The sequence below is a fragment of the Oenanthe melanoleuca genome, chromosome 22, assembly GCF_029582105.1.
Source record: "Oenanthe melanoleuca isolate GR-GAL-2019-014 chromosome 22, OMel1.0, whole genome shotgun sequence".
Lineage (NCBI taxonomy): Eukaryota > Metazoa > Chordata > Aves > Passeriformes > Muscicapidae > Oenanthe > Oenanthe melanoleuca.
Window position 1 is genome coordinate 474,297 of NC_079355.1, and position 17,718 is coordinate 492,014.

Consider the following 17,718-nt stretch of genomic DNA (forward strand, 5'->3'; position numbering starts at 1 on the left):
TCAGGTGAACTGGTCTGTTGAGCTGGGGCTTCAGACACTGTCTGGTGACAGCTGAACTTGCTTTATTTTGTCCTGGCTGGTGGGATTCTCGGGCTGTCCTGTGCATGGCCAGGGGCTGGACTTGGGTGATCCTTGGGAGTGTCTCCACTTCAGGATATGCTGTGATCTGTGAAAACAGGCTTTTCCTGGGTGTTGTCTGGCAGGCACAGCACCTGCCTGTGGATGTGCCTTGTTTCCCTCTCTGCTGTTCCAGGTTACCTGTGAGGGTAAGGCCTGGAGCAGGGCTGAGGAGGTGGTGCTGTGTGATGGGACAGGTGTGGTGCTGGTAGGAAGGAGGTTCTCAGGACAACACATTTGGGGTGGTTTCCCTGCCCACCCCAGTGGTGCCATCCCAGAAGGATCAGGTGGGTCTGGGGGGGTTGAGGTGGTGTCCAGAGCTCACCTGGTTTGTGTCACCCTGGTGAAAAGCAAATCCCATGCAGCAGCAGTGCTGTGCTTGGTTCCAGGTTGGCATTGCTGCCTGCCTGTGGCTTGCTGGCTGCAGGAGGATTCCAGGCTTGCAATCCACGTGAATCCCTTAAACTCAGCACAGTGCTCTCTCCTTACCTTGCAGGAGCTGAGAGGGATCACGTGCAGCTCTGTGCAGCTGCTCTTACCTAGTTTAGAAGTGCTTGCCTGGCTGTGAGGAGTTCTGCATCCTGCTGAAATTACAGGAGGGCTGAAAACATAACTACCAGAGCTGGCAGCTGGCCAGTGCCCTGACACAAACCTGCATGGAAAATTGCCTTGGCATCTGTATTGAGTGGAGTTAATTGGAGCTTCCCAGTATTTTTTCAGCTTATCCTAGAACCTTTTAGCAAGAACAACAGTCAGGCAGCAGTGTGTAGTATGGTAACCATGTTTCCATGCTAAGGCAGGCCTGAAGTGCCAAAGAGACACAAAAAAGAAACCCCTGTAGCTGGTGGTGGCTCTAAGCTGACAGTGATCCCAGTGCTGGCTGTGTGCTGCCTGCTCAACAATATTAATATGTCTTCAGGATGAACACAGAAATAACTTCTCATGGTTTGGAATGGGAATAATATTTTAGCTTTTGCTGGCTGGTATGGGAAGAGAGTTGAATTTCCTTCAGAACCTTAAATCACAGGTACATGTGCAGAGAAAAATTGTCCTCTGAGGTGGTTCTCAGGCTTAGCTCGTGCTTTTGTCCCTTCTTGTACTTGCAAGTCTTTGGATTTATTTATTTATTCTGTTGCATGGTCGCGTGCCTTTAGCTTTCCACACGTGTACTGGAAAAGAGGCTTTACCAGCAGAGACATGGGGATGTTCCTGGTGCCTGGAATACTTTGCCTCTAAGCTGTGCCTGTGGGTGACCCTCCCTCCCTGGCCACGTGTAGCACAGGCTCCTGAGCTGACCTTGGCTGCTGGGAGCTGCTCAGATCGTGGGATGATCATCTTTATGGATGGAGCTGGCAGTGCCTGGCTGTTGTCTTGCTGTTCTCTGAGAGTAGTAGTAAATGGTCTTGTAATGTGCATCTGGCAGGGCTTCATCATAATTGCTTATAAATTTGTCCTTGATCTGTTTCCTTTCAACCTTACCCAGATCTAGCCAAGTTGGGGGTTGGACTGGAATAATGAGGGAGAAATTGGTTGTGGTCTGGAGCTCTGGAAGCTGGAAGCCCTTGAAGCTGAGGAGGTGCTGGTGGTGGTATAGATGTACAGGGGGCAGGGAGGAAGGGTTAACTAGCTGTCAGCAGTTCAAGGATCAGGTAAGTCTATGATTTGCAGCCTGGTGCTGACTGTGAAGAGCAGAGTTCAGATGGGTGACATGTGTGGGCAAAGCCTGGCTGTGGGGTGGGCAGTGACCAGGCAGGGCTGCACCCACAGGAGACACCTGACAGCCCCTGGGAGCAGCCTGTCCTCTCCTCTGCTGGAAGGGCTGGGTGAAGGGGAGCTCTGAAGTCCATCACAAGGTCTGGATAAGCAGTGCTGGCTGCAGCCCAGGTGCTGCAGAGCTCAGTCCCTCCTGGGCTGTTGTGGGCTGGCTGATGCTGCCAAGGGACACTGTTTGCCATCTGGTGGGTCCTGCTGTCCCTCTGCTCTCACACCTGAGCTGTGTTTGCTGTACAAGCAGTGCTGCTTCTCAGGGGCCTGAGCAGCACAGCTCCTTCTGAGCTGCTTTTTGGTGTGAATTTGATGGCCACAATTGCCAGGAAAAAGGGTTGTAATAGGGGGAAGAAAAATCAGTGCAGTGCTGTGTTACTCTTTTCCATAGCCACCCTTTGGGCTGAAGATTCACAGCAGGATGTGTGGATTTGTTCTCCAAAAATGAGACAAATGTGGCTGGGGAGAACAATAAGGCCACTGCTGTGGGTTCAGAAGCTCTTAAAAATGACTTGTAATTTGAGATCCTCAACTTGAAGCAGCTTCAGGGAGAGAGTCAGGGTTATTTTTGGGTCTGAATTGAGCACTGTGCACAGAGGCCCCTCCAGAGCTGCAAGGGGGTTCGAGCAGCTGTGATGTGCTGCATCTCAGGGCATGTCCCAGTTTCCTGAATTTGAGTGTCCATTTTGCAGCCTGGGTGTAGTTTTCAAGACTTTTAGTTGAAGTCTTAATGCTTATTTTTTGGTGGGGCTTTTTTGTAGGGGAGGAAGGGAGGAGTGTTTTTTTTTGTTTTGTGTCTTTCTGTTGCGTGTTCCTGCTGCATCTCTGAGCCTGCTTCTAAAAGTCAGTGGGGCTTCCTTGGAACCCTGCTCCAGTTCCTGTGGTCACCTGTGCTGTGTAAAACTGGGGGTTTGCCTGCCAAGAGAGATTCCTGCTGAGCAGTTCCTGTGCTGGCAGGTGTGTTACCTGTGTGTGTAACTCCTGTGTCGAGGTGGAAGAGGAGCTGTAGTGTCATAAGAGCCATTGAAAAGAAACAGGGAGAGTTGTACATGAAACACAGCAGTGTTGTCTGGTTATTTGCTCTTTTTCATTCTCTTCTGATCAGTAAATTTTACCCAAATTTTGCCCAAATGTGACTTTGTTTGTCACCTGTCACATGACTGGGGCAACCTGTGCAAGTGCTGAGTGACTGTGAGGCACAAACATGTCCCTGGAACTGTGGTGGGGGTCTCGTGGTTAATGGGATTCACCAAAGGGCTCAGACTTGGAAAAGGGGAATTTTGGGATGTCACTCGAGTTCTGTGGTGGGTAAGTGCTGCTCCCCTTGTAGTGGGACTTCTGAAGACATGTAGCTCACTTTTGAGCTGGGCTTTATGAGTCCTTGAGCATAAAAGAAATATATATGTGTGCAGTGAAAGGAGAGCAGATGAGGTGCTGTTGGTCATGGCATCAGCATGTCATTGTGCCTCCCTTTTCACAGTGTGCAGCACTTCTGGCTGCTTGGATCTGTGCTACTCTGCCCAAATTCATTCCCATCTCCAGAGCCAAGTGTGAAACTTTTGATGCCTCTACCTCTCCATCCTCCACCAGCTTCCTATTTCTGCCAGGACTGTGAATGTAAACCTGTGCATTTGGATGGAGAGCTGACAGAGATGAAAGGCTTTCATTTGAAAAGAGTCAGTTTATCCTGGGAGTCCTGACTTTACTAATAGCAATGACCACAGAATGAATTGTGGGTTTTTCCCGTGTTCTTCTGTCCTGATTTAAAAGCATTAATATCAAACCACAGATGTTTTTTCTGCTTCTTGCACAAATCAGCTTTGTAATGTAACTTAGATGCTTCAAAGCTGCAGAGCCCTTTAAGTTTAGGCCTTTGGTGGTTCAGTGGGTGATCTGTAGCTCTGATTCCTGTCCTTTGGCTTTTCTCTTCATAATGGGAATTAATGGAGCAATGAGGGACTGTCTGGCAGGACCAGGAGCTGGTGTAATTGCTTGTTTTTGTGGAGATGTTAGGTGTTAACTTCATTGCCATTAATTGAAGATTACCCCCTTGCATCCCTTTTAGCTCCTAGAGATAACTGTCCAGGCAGAGCTGGGAGCTCTGGAGATGGGCACGGGAAGGAGCGTTCCCACTGTGGGGTGGTGCCCTCCCTCTTCCTGCTGTGCTCCCCTGGCAGGGGGGCTAAGGCCAGGAGGTTTCTGTTAATGAGCAGGTGATTTTGTGTCTTGCACAGGTGGCTTTGCAATCGTGTTCCTGGTGAGGACGAGCAATGGGGTGAAGTGTGCCCTGAAGAGGATGTATGTCAATAACGAGTACGACCTGCAGGTCTGCAAGAGAGAGATCCAGATCATGGTGAGTCCCTGCTCTGTGCTGAGCCCCCAGGCTGCAATGCAGGGGGTGGCAGCCTGGTCACCTTCTGCATGTGAACTCTGTGGCATCAGCTCACAAACTGTGTTTTCCTTTCAAAAATGGCTTTTGTGTGGAAAGACCTGAGCTCTGGAGTCGTGTGAAAAATCTAGTACAGAACTATTTCAAAAGTTCCTGTGCCGTGGACAAGGAAAACCTGGTACTTGAAAAAAACTAGGGAATTCCAGGAAAATGAGGGGAGAACTGCATGGCTTAGTGGGAAAAGGAGGGCAGCCTGAAGATGTGAGCATGGCTGGGGGTGTTGGAATTCAGAGTCTCACAATCTTCAGTTGAGATCTCAAGTCCTCAGCCTTCTAAACTTGATGAGAACAGGCTGATGATTCTGATATATCTCTGAACTGAAATCAGTGCCTGAATGGCAGACCTCCATCCTGACATAAATCTGTATCACATCATCTTCTAATCCTTTTGGTCAGGATCAAGGTTATCTCTGCATCGGTGAGGTTGGTAGCTTAAAGCAGTATTTGTGGGGTAGCTGCTGCCAGGGCTCCTGAAATGTAAAGTATTTGTAATAAGCTCTGGGATGTTTCTGTAGATTATTGGACTCAAGGATTTATATGATGGGATAGCTATTTTTAATAGCTGTTTTAAACTTAGCTTCTCTAAACAAAGACAAAATGGAGATGATCCAAATAGATTTGCCTAATCTTGTTTGCAGCATGATAGACATGGGAAGTGCCACTTTTGAAGTTGTATTCAAAGATACTGATGAGCATTTAGAGCAGCTGCCAGGTGGGGGAAGAAATTTGAAATCCTCATTTTGTGCATTTACCACACGAGTTGCAGGTTTGGGGTAGATGATTGGCATATCAGAAACTTCTACCTGTAGCAATTTGTGTGATTTCTGAAGTAGCTTTTAATTAGGTTAATGCCTTTTAAGTGAACTGTAGTTTGTGATAGTGCAGGGAAGCTTTGGGCTTGGTTTCCCTGTGGCTACGTGGGAAAAGGTGAGATTAGATCTCACATCAAAGGTTTAGTTGTGCTCACAAAGCTTGTTTACTTGGGTTTCACTTGCTGCTGCTTTCTCTTGTCTCCATATCTTTGGTGCCTGTGGAATGGTGGCTCGTGGAAAGTGAGGGTGAGGAGAGTCCTTCTCACCTGGCAGGGCTGCTTGCTGGATCTTATCCCAGGCATTTGTGTCCTGAAGAACAAGTGCATCCCTAAAAGGAAATCTTCTTTTCCAGCTTTTCTGCAATAAGAAATTATTTTACACTTAACTGCAGTTTTTGCAACCCTACAGTGTTACAGCAGAATGTGCCCGGCAGAACCTTGGTTTCCTTTACTGGTGGAGCTGAGCATCAAACTGGGCTGGCTGTCCAGATGGGAGTTTGTGTGAATCCCAAAGAAACCATTTTCCCCTGCAGTTTAGCCTGTGTCTCCTAGCAGGGGCTTGGAACTTGATGATACTTAAGGTCCCTTCCAGCCCAAACCAGTCTGTGTTTCTGTGATAAATTGTTGATATGAGAACTTTTGCTTTAATCTGTTGAGTTAATTAAAATAAGGCACTTTCAAAAGCAAGGTTAAAATCTATTTTGTTATTTTTGGGTTTTTTGAGCATGTGAAGATTTGAGATATGTTTTGTCAACAGAAGAGTTGGAAGGAGATGACACAAGTAAGGCCAAAAGTCCTGCATGACCACTGCCACCCCCTGCCCTGTTCTCCCAAGGAGCAGCTCCTGGGGCCTGGCCTGGGCACCTCAGGGAATGTGCCAAAACCTGCACCAGGCCTGAACAGGTTAATTCAACAGGCTGGCTGTTTCTCTGCTGTTTGTCTCAGATCCTTCTGCAAAGGAAAACAGGTAGAGACAGACCTCTTGTTTGCTCAAGCCCTGAGTGAGGATTAATCCAAGTGACAGAAGCTTGTACAGTGTGGAGGAACCAGATGAAAATGCTGCTTGCTCTGTATAGCTGGGCCATGGGGTGGATTTGGCTGGGCCATGGGGTGAATTTGGCTGTGTGTCTTGCAGAGGGATCTCTCTGGCCACAAGAACATTGTGGGCTACATTGACTCCAGCATCAACTCTGTCAGCAGTGGGGACGTGTGGGAGGTGCTGATCCTCATGGACTTCTGCCGGGGTGAGTGGGGCCCTGGTGGCCACGGGTGGGTTTGTCCTCCTATGCTTACAGGGAACTTGCACAACATCTTCCTTTTGAAAAAAGGGCTGTCCTCAGCTGCCAGGAAGCTGTTCTGAGCTGAGCAAAGCCAGCATTAGGGCTGGAGAAGTGGCTGTCCCATGACTGACTCTGCTCATGGGATTGGTACCATCTTTGCTGCTGCCCAGGGTGGTCCTGAGTCCCCTCTGTTGTGAAGGAGAACCCTTAAATACATCTTGCTGTTGTTTTTAGAATGGTCCACACAAGAAGTGGCTCCTCTTAAAGCTACCAGGAATGTAATTTTTCCTCACTTTAGCCTCATTGCAAGCTTTTCCACATCAGCCTGGCTCAGGATTGTTCTGGAAGAAGCGTGAAATGGATAATGGGAAGCCAAAAAGCATTCCTCTTACCTCTGACCTTTTTGCTTGGCTGTCTGTAGCCAGACAGGCTCTTCCAGCTGTCCCAAAGCTTTGATCTTTGTGGCTGGGATGTGGTGTTTGGAACATGATGCATGTACTGTGCTCAAATGCTTCTCGCAGGAAGAGTGTTCAGCAGAAATAATGTTTTGCCCAGGTGACTTCAGGAGCCTGGTTTGGAGGGTGGCAGCTGATGGAAATCGGTGGTTTTGGGCCTGTCTGGCTTTGAACTCAAAAGCATTGTAGCCAGGACCTCTGGATGTGTGTAACCATGCCCAGTGCAGGCTTCTGTTCTGCCACATCCTCTTTGCTGCTTTGTTTTGCTGCATGAATCTTGACTGCCTTTCACTGGTGGTTTGCTGGTGAGAGGGAGAACTTTGTGTGCAGTTTTGCTGAAGGAATCTCTCTGAGAGGTCTCTTGAAGCTTCAGCCTGAACATGCCAAGAGCTGTTGTAAGCATGAATCCTGGCAGTGCTGGCAAATCCCTGCTCAGCCCCATGTGCAGAGCTCACTGTGGAGGGAGAGACAAGCCTGAGCTCTTCAGATGCATCCCCCTAGCTGCAGTACCCCAATTTTGGACTGCTGAAGTAAAATCCATCTTTCTGAGGAGTTTCCTCCTGTCTGAAAAGAGGAGAGTGCAGGGTGGCATTTCTCATGTGGCTCTTGCCAGATGCTGCTGCTGTCTGCACCTTCCCTCTGCCACGGTTCTTACACACTCATTTCCCCTTGTTCCTTTCCTTTTGTGGCTGACAGTTTCCAAACCAAATCAGCATCTTTGTGTGCAGAACTGCATTCATTTTGAGTGTCAAATGTTCAAGCTGTAGTAGTCATTAAACTGAGCTTTTCTTTCCTACCACGAAAGTTTTCCAGCCCTTGTGATGTGGAATGATACAGTACTGCTTTGCCAGAGCTTCAGAAGGGAGTTTTTCTCTGTCTGTCTAGGGTGTTTAGAGTAGGAAAAAGCCTCTGGATTGTTTTGGAAAGGCCTTGACAGCAACAAAACCCCAAAGCTGAGACAAATTCAGGACTTGTTCATGAAAACTTGCTTGTTTGTCCAGAGCTTCCCTTGTTACAGATGGGTTTTTAATTTCTTTGCCAGTCAACAACTTCAGCCAAGCCACTAAATGTGTGGGTTTTCTGAGTGTCTCCCTTCTTCCCTCCTCTTGCTTACATGTGGCAGACTAATCTGTGGACTGTGGGTGCCCCAAGTTCAGCCTTTTATTCCTCTAGTCAGACAAAAGAAGTCCTACATGGAATTAAAAAAGGAAAATTATTATTATTGAGTGCTGACACAGCCAGGGCAAGGTGGGCTGTAGGAGCTTGTGTGAAGGTTTGCTCAGAGCTCAGGTGAGCTGTAACACCTGCCCACAGGTTCTGCAAACCCCTGGGATGGAGGGGAATGAAACAAGCTGAGTAAGCAGATTGCAAAAAGCCCCCAGGGAAGGTTTGTTGTGAATTTAGTTTGAACCTTCATGTGCTGACTGTGGAGCCCCAGTTTGAGGAGCAGCCCAGGACCAGGGATGCTGGGGGGACTGGGTTGGGGTGCCAGAGCTCATTGTGTGCCCCATGATGTGACACAGGGAGGAGAGGTCTCACTGTGTCCCTGCTGTGATTTGGGTCCCAGATCTCCCTGTCCCTGCTGATTTGGGTCCCAGAGCTCCCTGTCCTTGCTGTGATTTGGGTTCCAGAGCTCCCTGTCCCTGCTGTGATTTGGGTCCCAGAGCTCCCTGTCCCTGCTGTGATTTGGGGTCCCAGAGCTCCCTGTCCCTGCTGTGATTTGGGGTCCCAGAGCTCCCTGTCCCTGCTGATTTGGGTCCCAGAGCTCACTGTCCCTGCTGTGATTTAGGTCCCAGAGCTCCCTGTCCCTGCTGATTTGGGTCCCAGAGCTCCCTGTCCCTGCTGTGATTTGGGTCCCAGAGCTCCCTGTGTCCCTGCTGTGATTTGGGTCCCAGAGCTCCCTGTCCCTGCTGTGATTTGGGTCCCAGAGCTCCCTGTGTCCCTGCTGTGATTTGGGTCCCAGAGCTCCCTGTCCTTGCTGTGATTTGGGTCCCAGAGCTCCCTGTCCCTGCTGTGATTTGGGTCCCAGAGCTCCCTGTCCCTGCTGTGATTTGGGTCCCAGAGCTCCCTGTGTCCCTGCTGTGATTTGGGTCCCAGAGCTCCCTGTGTCCCTGCTGTGATTTGGGTCCCAGAGCTCCCTGTCCCTGCTGATTTGGGTCCCAGAGCTCCCTGTCCTTGCTGTGATTTGGGTCCCAGAGCTCCCTGTCCCTGCTGATTTGGGTCCCAGAGCTCCCTGTCCTTGCTGTGATTTGGGTCCCAGAGCTCCCTGTCCCTGCTGATTTGGGGTCCCAGAGCTCACTGTCCTTGCTGTGATTTGGGTCCCAGAGCTCCCTGTCCCTGCTGATTTGGGTCCCAGAGCTCCCTGTCCTTGCTGTGATTTGGGTCCCAGAGCTCCCTGTCCCTGCTGATTTGGGGTCCCAGAGCTCACTGTCCCTGCTGTGTTTTGGGTCCCAGATCTCCCTGTCCCTGCTGATTTGGGTCCCAGAGCTCACTGTCCCTGCTGATTTGGGTCTCAGAGCTCACTGTCCCTCTCCTCTCCTGCCAGGGGGACAGGTGGTGAACCTGATGAACCAGCGCCTGCAGAGCGGCTTCACCGAGAGCGAGGTGCTGCAGATCTTCTGTGACACCTGTGAGGCTGTGGCCAGGCTGCACCAGTGCAAGACTCCCATCATCCACAGGGATCTGAAGGTGAGCTGTGCCTCCTGCTCGCCCCCCTGTCTGCCAGCTGCCCACACTGTGCTTCTCTTGCTGGTGATGAGGGAAATTGGGCACAAACACACCTCTCTGCTGGAAGATAAAAAAAGAAATGAGCCTCTCAGTGCTACTTACCATATGTTTGCCATCTATATATCTACTTAAACACAAATGTTTGTGAATTATTCTGGCTTGTACACGTGCCAGAATGTACCTGATGAATTATTCACAGTGACCTGAAACACTGCTTATTTAAGGTAGCTCACAAAGAGTTTGCTGTGACTTTGTTTCCTGGACCCAAATGAAAAGGAGCACTCCAGAAGTGCTGGCCGTGGGGCAGGAATCCTTAGGAGCTTTTGCAAGTGGCCTCTGGAGCTCTGACCATGAAAGTGTGTTGTAAAACTCTGTGTGCTTAGCTGGGAGCAGAGCTGGGAGCAGAGCTGGGCCAGCAGGGCCATCTTGGTAAAAATCTCAGGCCTGTAATCCTGCTAACAAAAAGATGTTCCCTTTGTTCTCAGCAAGCTTGTAAAGTGCTGGAATGAAATACTCAGCCAAGAAGGAGGCTGCTGTGGCATTTGAAATTCAGATGTCCTTTGTGGGGCAGGTGCTGTTTTCAGAGCCCTCACAGATGTTTGTTTGTGCCACTGGCCATTGTTTTACATGAGCCAGAGCCACTGTGCCAAGGAGAGCCAGGTAGAGCAGGGGAAAAATCCCTCAGGGTTTGTTGTGCTCTGGCATGTTTGAAGTGACAGTGGCTTGGATGTAGAAACATCTCCTGTGTCTCTTCCCAGGGGGAAACAAAACAAGTGAGTCCAGTCTCAGTCCTGGGTCTAAAGCTGTAAAGTCTGTGGGCTGCTTGCAGGGGTTGGTATGGGGTCAGGAAAGCAGGGTGAGAGGATGAGGAGCACAAACCTCCCCAGCTGACATTAACCCCTGCCCTTACCTTTTTAGTGAATCCCTGGAGGGTTTAATAAAGAACAAAACTCAGTGTGTTGCAGGAGAATAAATCTGGGACATCTGTGCTGGATTAGTAGTTGATCTGGAGTGTTACTTTCTGCCCTGGGTTGCAGCTGAAATGGGCTCTTGGGGCTGGAGTCCAGCCCACTGTTGCCTGTCTAGGTCACAGGAGGTTTTGCAAGGCCTGACTCTTGGAAAGCTGTGCTCTGGCTCAGAGTTGACTCTTCTCTGCTTGGAGACATGTTTTCTGCTTGAGTAGTGTATTGTTTCTGTCATGGTGACCTCTGGAGATCTAAGTATTAACACAGAATTAATATTTATATATATTTTGACTTTATTTGTGTTAAAATGTAATACTGTCAAGTGGGAGTTGTAAAGCCAAGAGAGATTAAGGGCCAGAGAAGTTTTGTACAATTTCTGAGTGTAAGGAGGGACATCCATTGTGTAGGTGTTTTCTTGGGGAGAATGTAACCCTGCTGAAGAGGGGGCAGATGTTGGCTTTGCAGGCAGCTGCCTGGGGGCTGGAGGCCTTTTTTTGCCTTCCAGCTCTTTGATGCTGTCTGGTGTTGGAGGTTCCTGCCTGGAGAGCTCTGCCAGCAGAATGGATGCTGTGAATGAGCTTTCAGCCTTTCTGACAAGTGCAGCTGGAGGAGTTTCAGTGGCCCCTGGCTCTGATTTTGAATTTACCCAGAGGCTTTGCCTGAAGCAGAGCAGCCTCCTGTTGGCACAGTCCCCAGCTGGTGGGAAGTGACTAACTGGGGACAGCAGCACAGAAAGATCCTGTGTCACCCCTGGGTGTGATCAGGGGTCCCCTCCTGGGCTGGTGGTGGATTCAGGTGCTGTGGCACTGCCTGCTGTGCAGTACAGGCTGTGGTGCTTATTTCATGTGCTTTTATTGATGCTGCTTTTTCCTGAAAATGAGGAAGTGCCTTGTGTGCTGCAGAGCAGCCAGGAGGTGTGCCCTGGTCATGCATCCCTCTCAGATCACTACCTCAGCTCAGGAATAGTGGCCTTGAAGCTGTTGCTCTCAGAAGGTGGTCATGGGTGTTGAATCAATCAGCTAAAGAAAACCTCTTGTCATCCCCAGCATATCTGTGCAGTGGTTTTTATGGCTCTGGTTCTGTTCTAGCAAAGAAGGATTTATTTTGGAAAGACTGAAGCTGACTATACTCCATAACCAGCAAAACTTAAGACAACTCATAATCTCCTTTAAAGGCTTTTGTTTGGGGTCTGAATCTGACTGTACTGGGTGTGTCAGAGTCAGCAGAGCTGGAAGCTGGAGTGCAGCTTTGAGTGTCTGACCAGAAGAAGACACCTTCATACTCCTTTTAAAGACACTTTTCTCTGGCCTGGCAGTGGGTAGCAGTAATTTCTTTTGCTGTCTTTATTTTTTCCTTCTCCTGGCATTTGCTGATCAAACCTGGTTGCTGGATAATCCTGTGCTGATGTTTAACAAACCTTACAGGGTGTTGGAGTGAAAAATCACCTCAGACTTCTGAGCTAGATGAAGTGGGAGGACTCTTGGGGCAGTGTTGGAGGAGTATTTGCAGGGAGCAGGACTGAGGATGCCAGGATTGATCTGCTGGGGAGAACATCTGTGTGCAGTGCTTTATTCAAAGCAGATGGATGGCAGAGGGGGAGGGGGCGTGTTTAACTCTTGGTCTCAAGCCAACCTTCTCCCCCTCAGCTCTCTAATTTGCCTGCATTTTCTGATGCTGAAAATGCTGACTCCTTCTTTTTCTTTCCTTCCTATAAAGATCATCCTTGATGGGGAGCTCTGCTTCCAAAGGGTTTTGTTAGCAAACGCTTATGTGGTGATTTCTTTTTTATTTTGAATTTTATTATGAGCAGTATGTTTTATCTTGTTGTTGTATCTGAGCATTTGACACTGATTGAAGATAAAGACATGAAAAATTGTGTGTTCCCTTGAGAGAACATGCTGTTAATGCTGCTGCACAGATGAGGAGTTGGAACACAGGGGTGCTCTGCCAAAGCAAAGATCTGAACACAGGGTTTCGCACGTTTTAAGTCAGTGTTGAAACAGGCAATTTTCTTAGATGGATGCAAGGTAGAGTTTTGTTAATGCACAGTTGTGAGTATTGAGGAGGTTTCTGCTGATTTTAGTTGTTCTACATTTGTTGCCTGATTCAAGGTACCAAATAATATTTGGAAGAAAGGGAATTTCTCAGCAGTCTGGGGGAGCCTCTGTTGCTACAGTCCCCTGTTTAGGGGCTGTGGGGCACCCAGCAGACTGAGAACAAGCATAAATATAATAAATGTGAGCATGAGCTGAGGTTTGCTTTGAACAAGACCCTCAGGGACAGGTAAAATGGAGATGTGTTTTAATTTTGTGAAAGTGTGTGTGTTTTGTTTGCCTCCCCTCTGCCCCATAGACAGTGAGGAGTTAGAGTACAGCCCTTCCTAAAACTGGGGCAGTTTGGATTTCCTGTCCCCAGTTCAGATGCCAGACCAGGGACACAGTAGCTCAGAACGTTGAGCTCCACGGGCACTGGGACACTCAAGTCTTACAAGAGGCAGAGAAATGTGCTTGCAGGAGGAGAAGGGAGGGATGACAGGATGGAAGGCAGTGTTACAACTGTGCTTCCATGATTTGATTTCTGTTTTAGGAGATGTGACAGGGTTTTGATGCCTGTTTTCTTTGCTGTCACATTAGGCTTTAGTGTTAGATATGTCTGATATGTCTTCAGGCACTTAAAACCTTGACTCATCTGAAAAAAAACCAAACTCTGAATATTTTTTTTATCTGAGTGATTTTGTGTCTGTCTGTGATGCTTCCAGGTTGAAAACATCCTGCTGCATGACCGTGGCCACTATGTCCTGTGTGACTTTGGGAGTGCTACTAACAAATTCCAGAACCCTCAAACAGAAGGGGTGAATGCCGTCGAGGAGGAGATCAAGAAGTAAGTGTGCTTTGCCTTTTCAGCTCAGCTGTAGTTTGTGTTTGAAGGGTCATTTTTTCTTGTGCTGGGATTAATTTTGCTCAGCCTGTTGCAGCAGATTTGCTGTGCTGCAAGGCAGTGTCTGCTGCAGGTGAGTGATGCCCGGGGGAAGGTGAAACAATAAATTGAGCTTGATGTAATTGCTTTGGACCTGGAAGACTGAGATTAATGCAGAGAAGCAGCTGCACCTCGGTGAGGCAGTCCTGTTCTGTGCTGTGCAGGGTCAGGCTGTCTCTGTCCTTCATCTGGCTTGACTTCCCTGAGCTCCAGACAGGGGTGGCACAGTCCCATCCTGCTGAGCTTCTCTCCCCACGGACCTGGGCACTGACTGGGGCTGATCCTGGCTCTGCATGGCAAGTGTCAGCTGCTGGAGGGGTTCAGCCAGCTCCTCTTCCTGCCCCACACACTGCCAGCACCTCTGGTGCCCTTGGTGCTTTTCAAAGGGGAGTTCACCTGCAGTTCAGTGAGCCCTGGATCAGGGCTGGAGCACACTCCAGGTCCCTGGCCTTGCTTCAGTTCTGACAAAGTCACTGCTGCAGACTTGCCACTCCTGTTAGCGCAGCTTTCTGGAATGGGTACAGATGCCTCTGTTTTGTTGGGATTCAGCTGCACCTGCCTGAATTCCCTAGATTTGTTTGACTGGAGTTTTCAGAGTGCTCCTAATCTAGTGTTGCAGTCCCCTTGGAATGCCCTATTTGTACACTTAAGCCTACAAAACCTTTGCCTTTGGCAAAGCTTTCCTGTGATCAGGGTGTGCAGCAGGCAGAAATTACAGACCTGCTGGTGGAAATCTTAACAGAGGAGCCTCATAATCTGTGGAACAGTTTCCAGCTTTTCTGTTTGTTGTGATCTGTTAAGATGAGGCAGATTCTCATTGTGGTTTGAGGTACACAATGACCCATCCCTTGCTGCAGTGGCTCTGAGCAGGACTCCTGGTGTGGAAATTTACTTTTTAGGAGCCACATATCCAGTTACAATCTCTGTAATACAGTTGGCCACAGCCTTGCAGTGAGGGCATTGCAGAGGACATTTGATTAGTCACCTTGTTAATGCTTTGAATCCTTGAATGTTTCTGTTCTTAAAACAACTGCATGGTTTTGTGGTGAATTCTGTGCTTTAGAGAGGACTGTGGTCACTATTTTGGCTTCCCAGGGCACTTTGAGGTGTGTACAGGTGATGCTGTTAGAAGACTTTTTCCAATAGATATCTTTAGCATCCCTTTCCTTAAAATGAGATGGGAAAGAGTGAGTATTGAATAATTTGGGAATGTGACCTACCTGTTACACCTTCTGACTCCCTGATCCACCTTCCCCTGCAGGTACACGACGTTATCCTACAGAGCCCCAGAGATGGTGAACCTGTACAGTGGCAAGCTCATCACTACCAAAGCAGACATTTGGGTATGCATGGGAACCACTGGGCCTTCTCCAGCCAGGCTGCTTCCATTGCAGGGACACTTTCTGAATGAAGAATCCCTCTAATGGTGTGTCTGATGAGTTCCTGCTGAGCAGGGAGGCAGGTGGAGCAGCTGTGTGTACTCCTCCTGTGCAGTTGGAACTTAGAGATGGATGAAACTCCAGGTTGAACAGGGAAAATGGGATCGTAGCTTAAGAGTTAAACCAGAAAACGCAGGTATTGTGGCTCATTGTGCCTGGGCTGGGTTGTTAGTATGTGGAGTCAAAGTTCTGGTCAGAATTGAGCAGAAACCTGAGAAAATGGCCCTTCCCCCAGCAGCAGGAGTGTGCTGATCCTGTGTAACACAGGGCTGAGCTGTCAAACTGGCCAAAGACCAAACTTCTGCCCTGATTCTGATGATCAGGGCAATCCTGCCATGTTCTTTCTTCATGGTGAGAACAAAATGCAGCTGTGGTGCAGTCCTTTCCTGGCTGACCTGGTCAGGGGGGAAGGCTCTTCTGGGTGAGACAGAGGTGAGAGGGAGTCTGTGCTGTTTGGAGTGGCAGTTCAGCACGTGTTTGAAAGTGTTTAAAATGCTAACTGGGAGCATGTTTTGTGTTACTTGGAGCCCTGAGCTAGGAAGTAACATGGTAGAAGCAGAATATGAGAACTTTGATTTATATTCAATAGCTCTGTATCTACAATAGGGAGAATTGCTGGTGTGACATCTGCTGCCCTCAGTGTGCTTGGGGAAGCAGCAGCTCCTGTGGGAGCAGGTTTAACCAGGGGTCTGTGGGGTCAGCCCTGCACTGGGCAGGGTCACTGGCCTGGAGTGAGTAGAGAGGGGAGGTCACAGCTGTGACAGCAGGAAAGGACAGGGCCTCAAAGGCAGCCAGAGGAGAACCAGGATTTGCACTCCTTCCTGTGGTAGTGTGGAAAGGGGGAGATCCAAAGGCTCTGCTCTTCCTGGCATGGCAGGAGTTCTGTTCTAGTGTCACTTGTAGTGTGTCCAGAGCAGTGTATGGTGGTGAGCACAGTGGGGCCTCAGCTCCCAGGCCTGTTCCAGTGCTTGTCCTGCTGGAAACCTCCCTTTCCCTTACATCTTATCAAGGTTATTTTAAGCCAGAGTGCAATTTCATTGTGAAATCCTGACAAAAGAGATGAGCTGATGATGAGTTTCTTAGGATTAGGAAATATTTCCTGCTCCCTCCTCTGAGATGGTGGGAGTGTTTCATAATTAGCCCTTTGTGCAAAAACTGTTTTCTTTTGCAATAGGTGGTGACTGTTGCTGCCAAAAGCAGCATGGCAGTAGAGGGAAGGGTGGCAGCCTGCAGAATGAGCTGTACTTCCCTGGCATTTATTTATAGCAGTTGGAAGGTTGTTTGAACTTAATCTTGGAAACAGTTTGGGTTTCTCTTTGTCAGAATGGATGTATTAATGGTGATGGTTGCCATTTATTTGTGCTGTTACTTTGGTGTGTGGCAGAAAGGCTTTGCCTGTTCAATGACACAAGGGGTCGTGCTCTGCAGAGATGTGGGGAAAATGATGATGAACAGTCCCCCAGATCAGTGTCTAAGAGGGAGAGCTCTGCATGTGTTCATCTTCCCTGCAGCTGTGCCTGTCTCAGGTCCCTCACAGGGTGCTGGTGCAGGCTGACATCAGCAGGACTCCCCTGCTGGGCTCAGTTTGGTGAATCCTTGCCCTTTTCTCTCTCTGCAGGCCCTGGGCTGTTTGCTGTACAAGCTGTGCTACTTCACCTTGCCCTTTGGGGAGAGCCAGGTGGCCATTTGTGATGGCAACTTCACCATTCCAGACAACTCTCGGCACTCCCAGGACATGCACTGCCTCATCCGTGAGTGTCTGCCAGGGCCAGGCTGAAACCAGCTCAGGGCTTTGCTCTCACAGCCCCTGCCAGGTGGTTAAAGTGATCTTTTACTACTTTAGGAGACCACTCTTGGAGAGACAGCCATGACAAAGAGGTTTCTGTTTGGCCAGGCTGGAGTGAGCTCTGTGGAAAGGCAGGAACACAGACACCCGTTGGGTTTGAGTCCTACAGAAACTGGCACAATAAGCCCATTTATGCAGAAATGTATTTCTGCAGTAATAAATCTGTTTGGATAAGGAACTGAAAAGAGCACAGTGACTTAGGCTAGTGATAAGAATTCATCTTCTGTGAACTGGGAAACAGAACTGAAATGGTTTATAAATATCCCACTGACTAGAGTGAATGTGTAATTATGTGTACAATGCACTACTCTTGGCAAAGCTGGGGCAGCTCTCTTGTTTCCAGCACAGCTTTTGATTTTTTTTTTTTTTTTCTTTCCCTAGCCACAGTCTTGACTCACACAGAGTTGGATGTGTTTGCAGAGCAGGCTGGTGTTTTCTTTGCTGATGTGGGGTATCTGCAGTGGTGCCTGTGGCTGCCCTGTCTCCCTGCCCTGCTGGCACAGCAGGGCTGGATCAAGCCCTTTTCCTGTGGGTTCACTTGGAAGTGCCCAGTCCCCCCCAGTGCTGTTCCCTGGCCAGGCAGCATTTCCCCTCCTTGCCCCAGAAGCTCTGTTGGAAGATCTGTCCTGGTCCATCCTGTCCTGCCCAGTTCTAGCTGAGCCCTTGGGCAGCTCAGCCCTGCTGAGCCTGATCACATGCTTTGAGGGAGGCAGGACACTGTTAGCACCTGGTTGTACCAAATGTGGAGTCATGGAATTGCTTGGGTTGGAGGGACCTCAAAACCCATCCAGTGCCACCCCTGCCATGGCAGGGACACCTTCCACTGTCCCAGGCTGCTCCAAAACCCTTCCAGCCTGGCCTTGGGCACCTGTGCCAGCCCTGCCCACTTT

General features: G+C 49.1%; 1 protein-coding gene across 7 annotated transcripts in view; it reads left to right on the plus strand.

Annotated features, from left to right (window-relative positions):
• AAK1 (AP2 associated kinase 1) overlaps positions 1–17,718 on the plus strand; it is a 69,090-nt gene that overhangs the window by 17,115 nt on the left and 34,257 nt on the right. For all 7 annotated transcript variants that reach the window (XM_056508532.1, XM_056508528.1, XM_056508530.1 and 4 more), the window contains exons 3-8: positions 4,116–4,234; positions 6,276–6,384; positions 9,421–9,563; positions 13,326–13,447; positions 14,805–14,886; positions 16,601–16,733. In XM_056508532.1, coding sequence (XP_056364507.1) covers positions 4,116–4,234; positions 6,276–6,384; positions 9,421–9,563; positions 13,326–13,447; positions 14,805–14,886; positions 16,601–16,733 — 708 coding nt within the window. The remainder of the gene's footprint in view (positions 1–4,115; positions 4,235–6,275; positions 6,385–9,420; positions 9,564–13,325; positions 13,448–14,804; positions 14,887–16,600; positions 16,734–17,718) is intronic.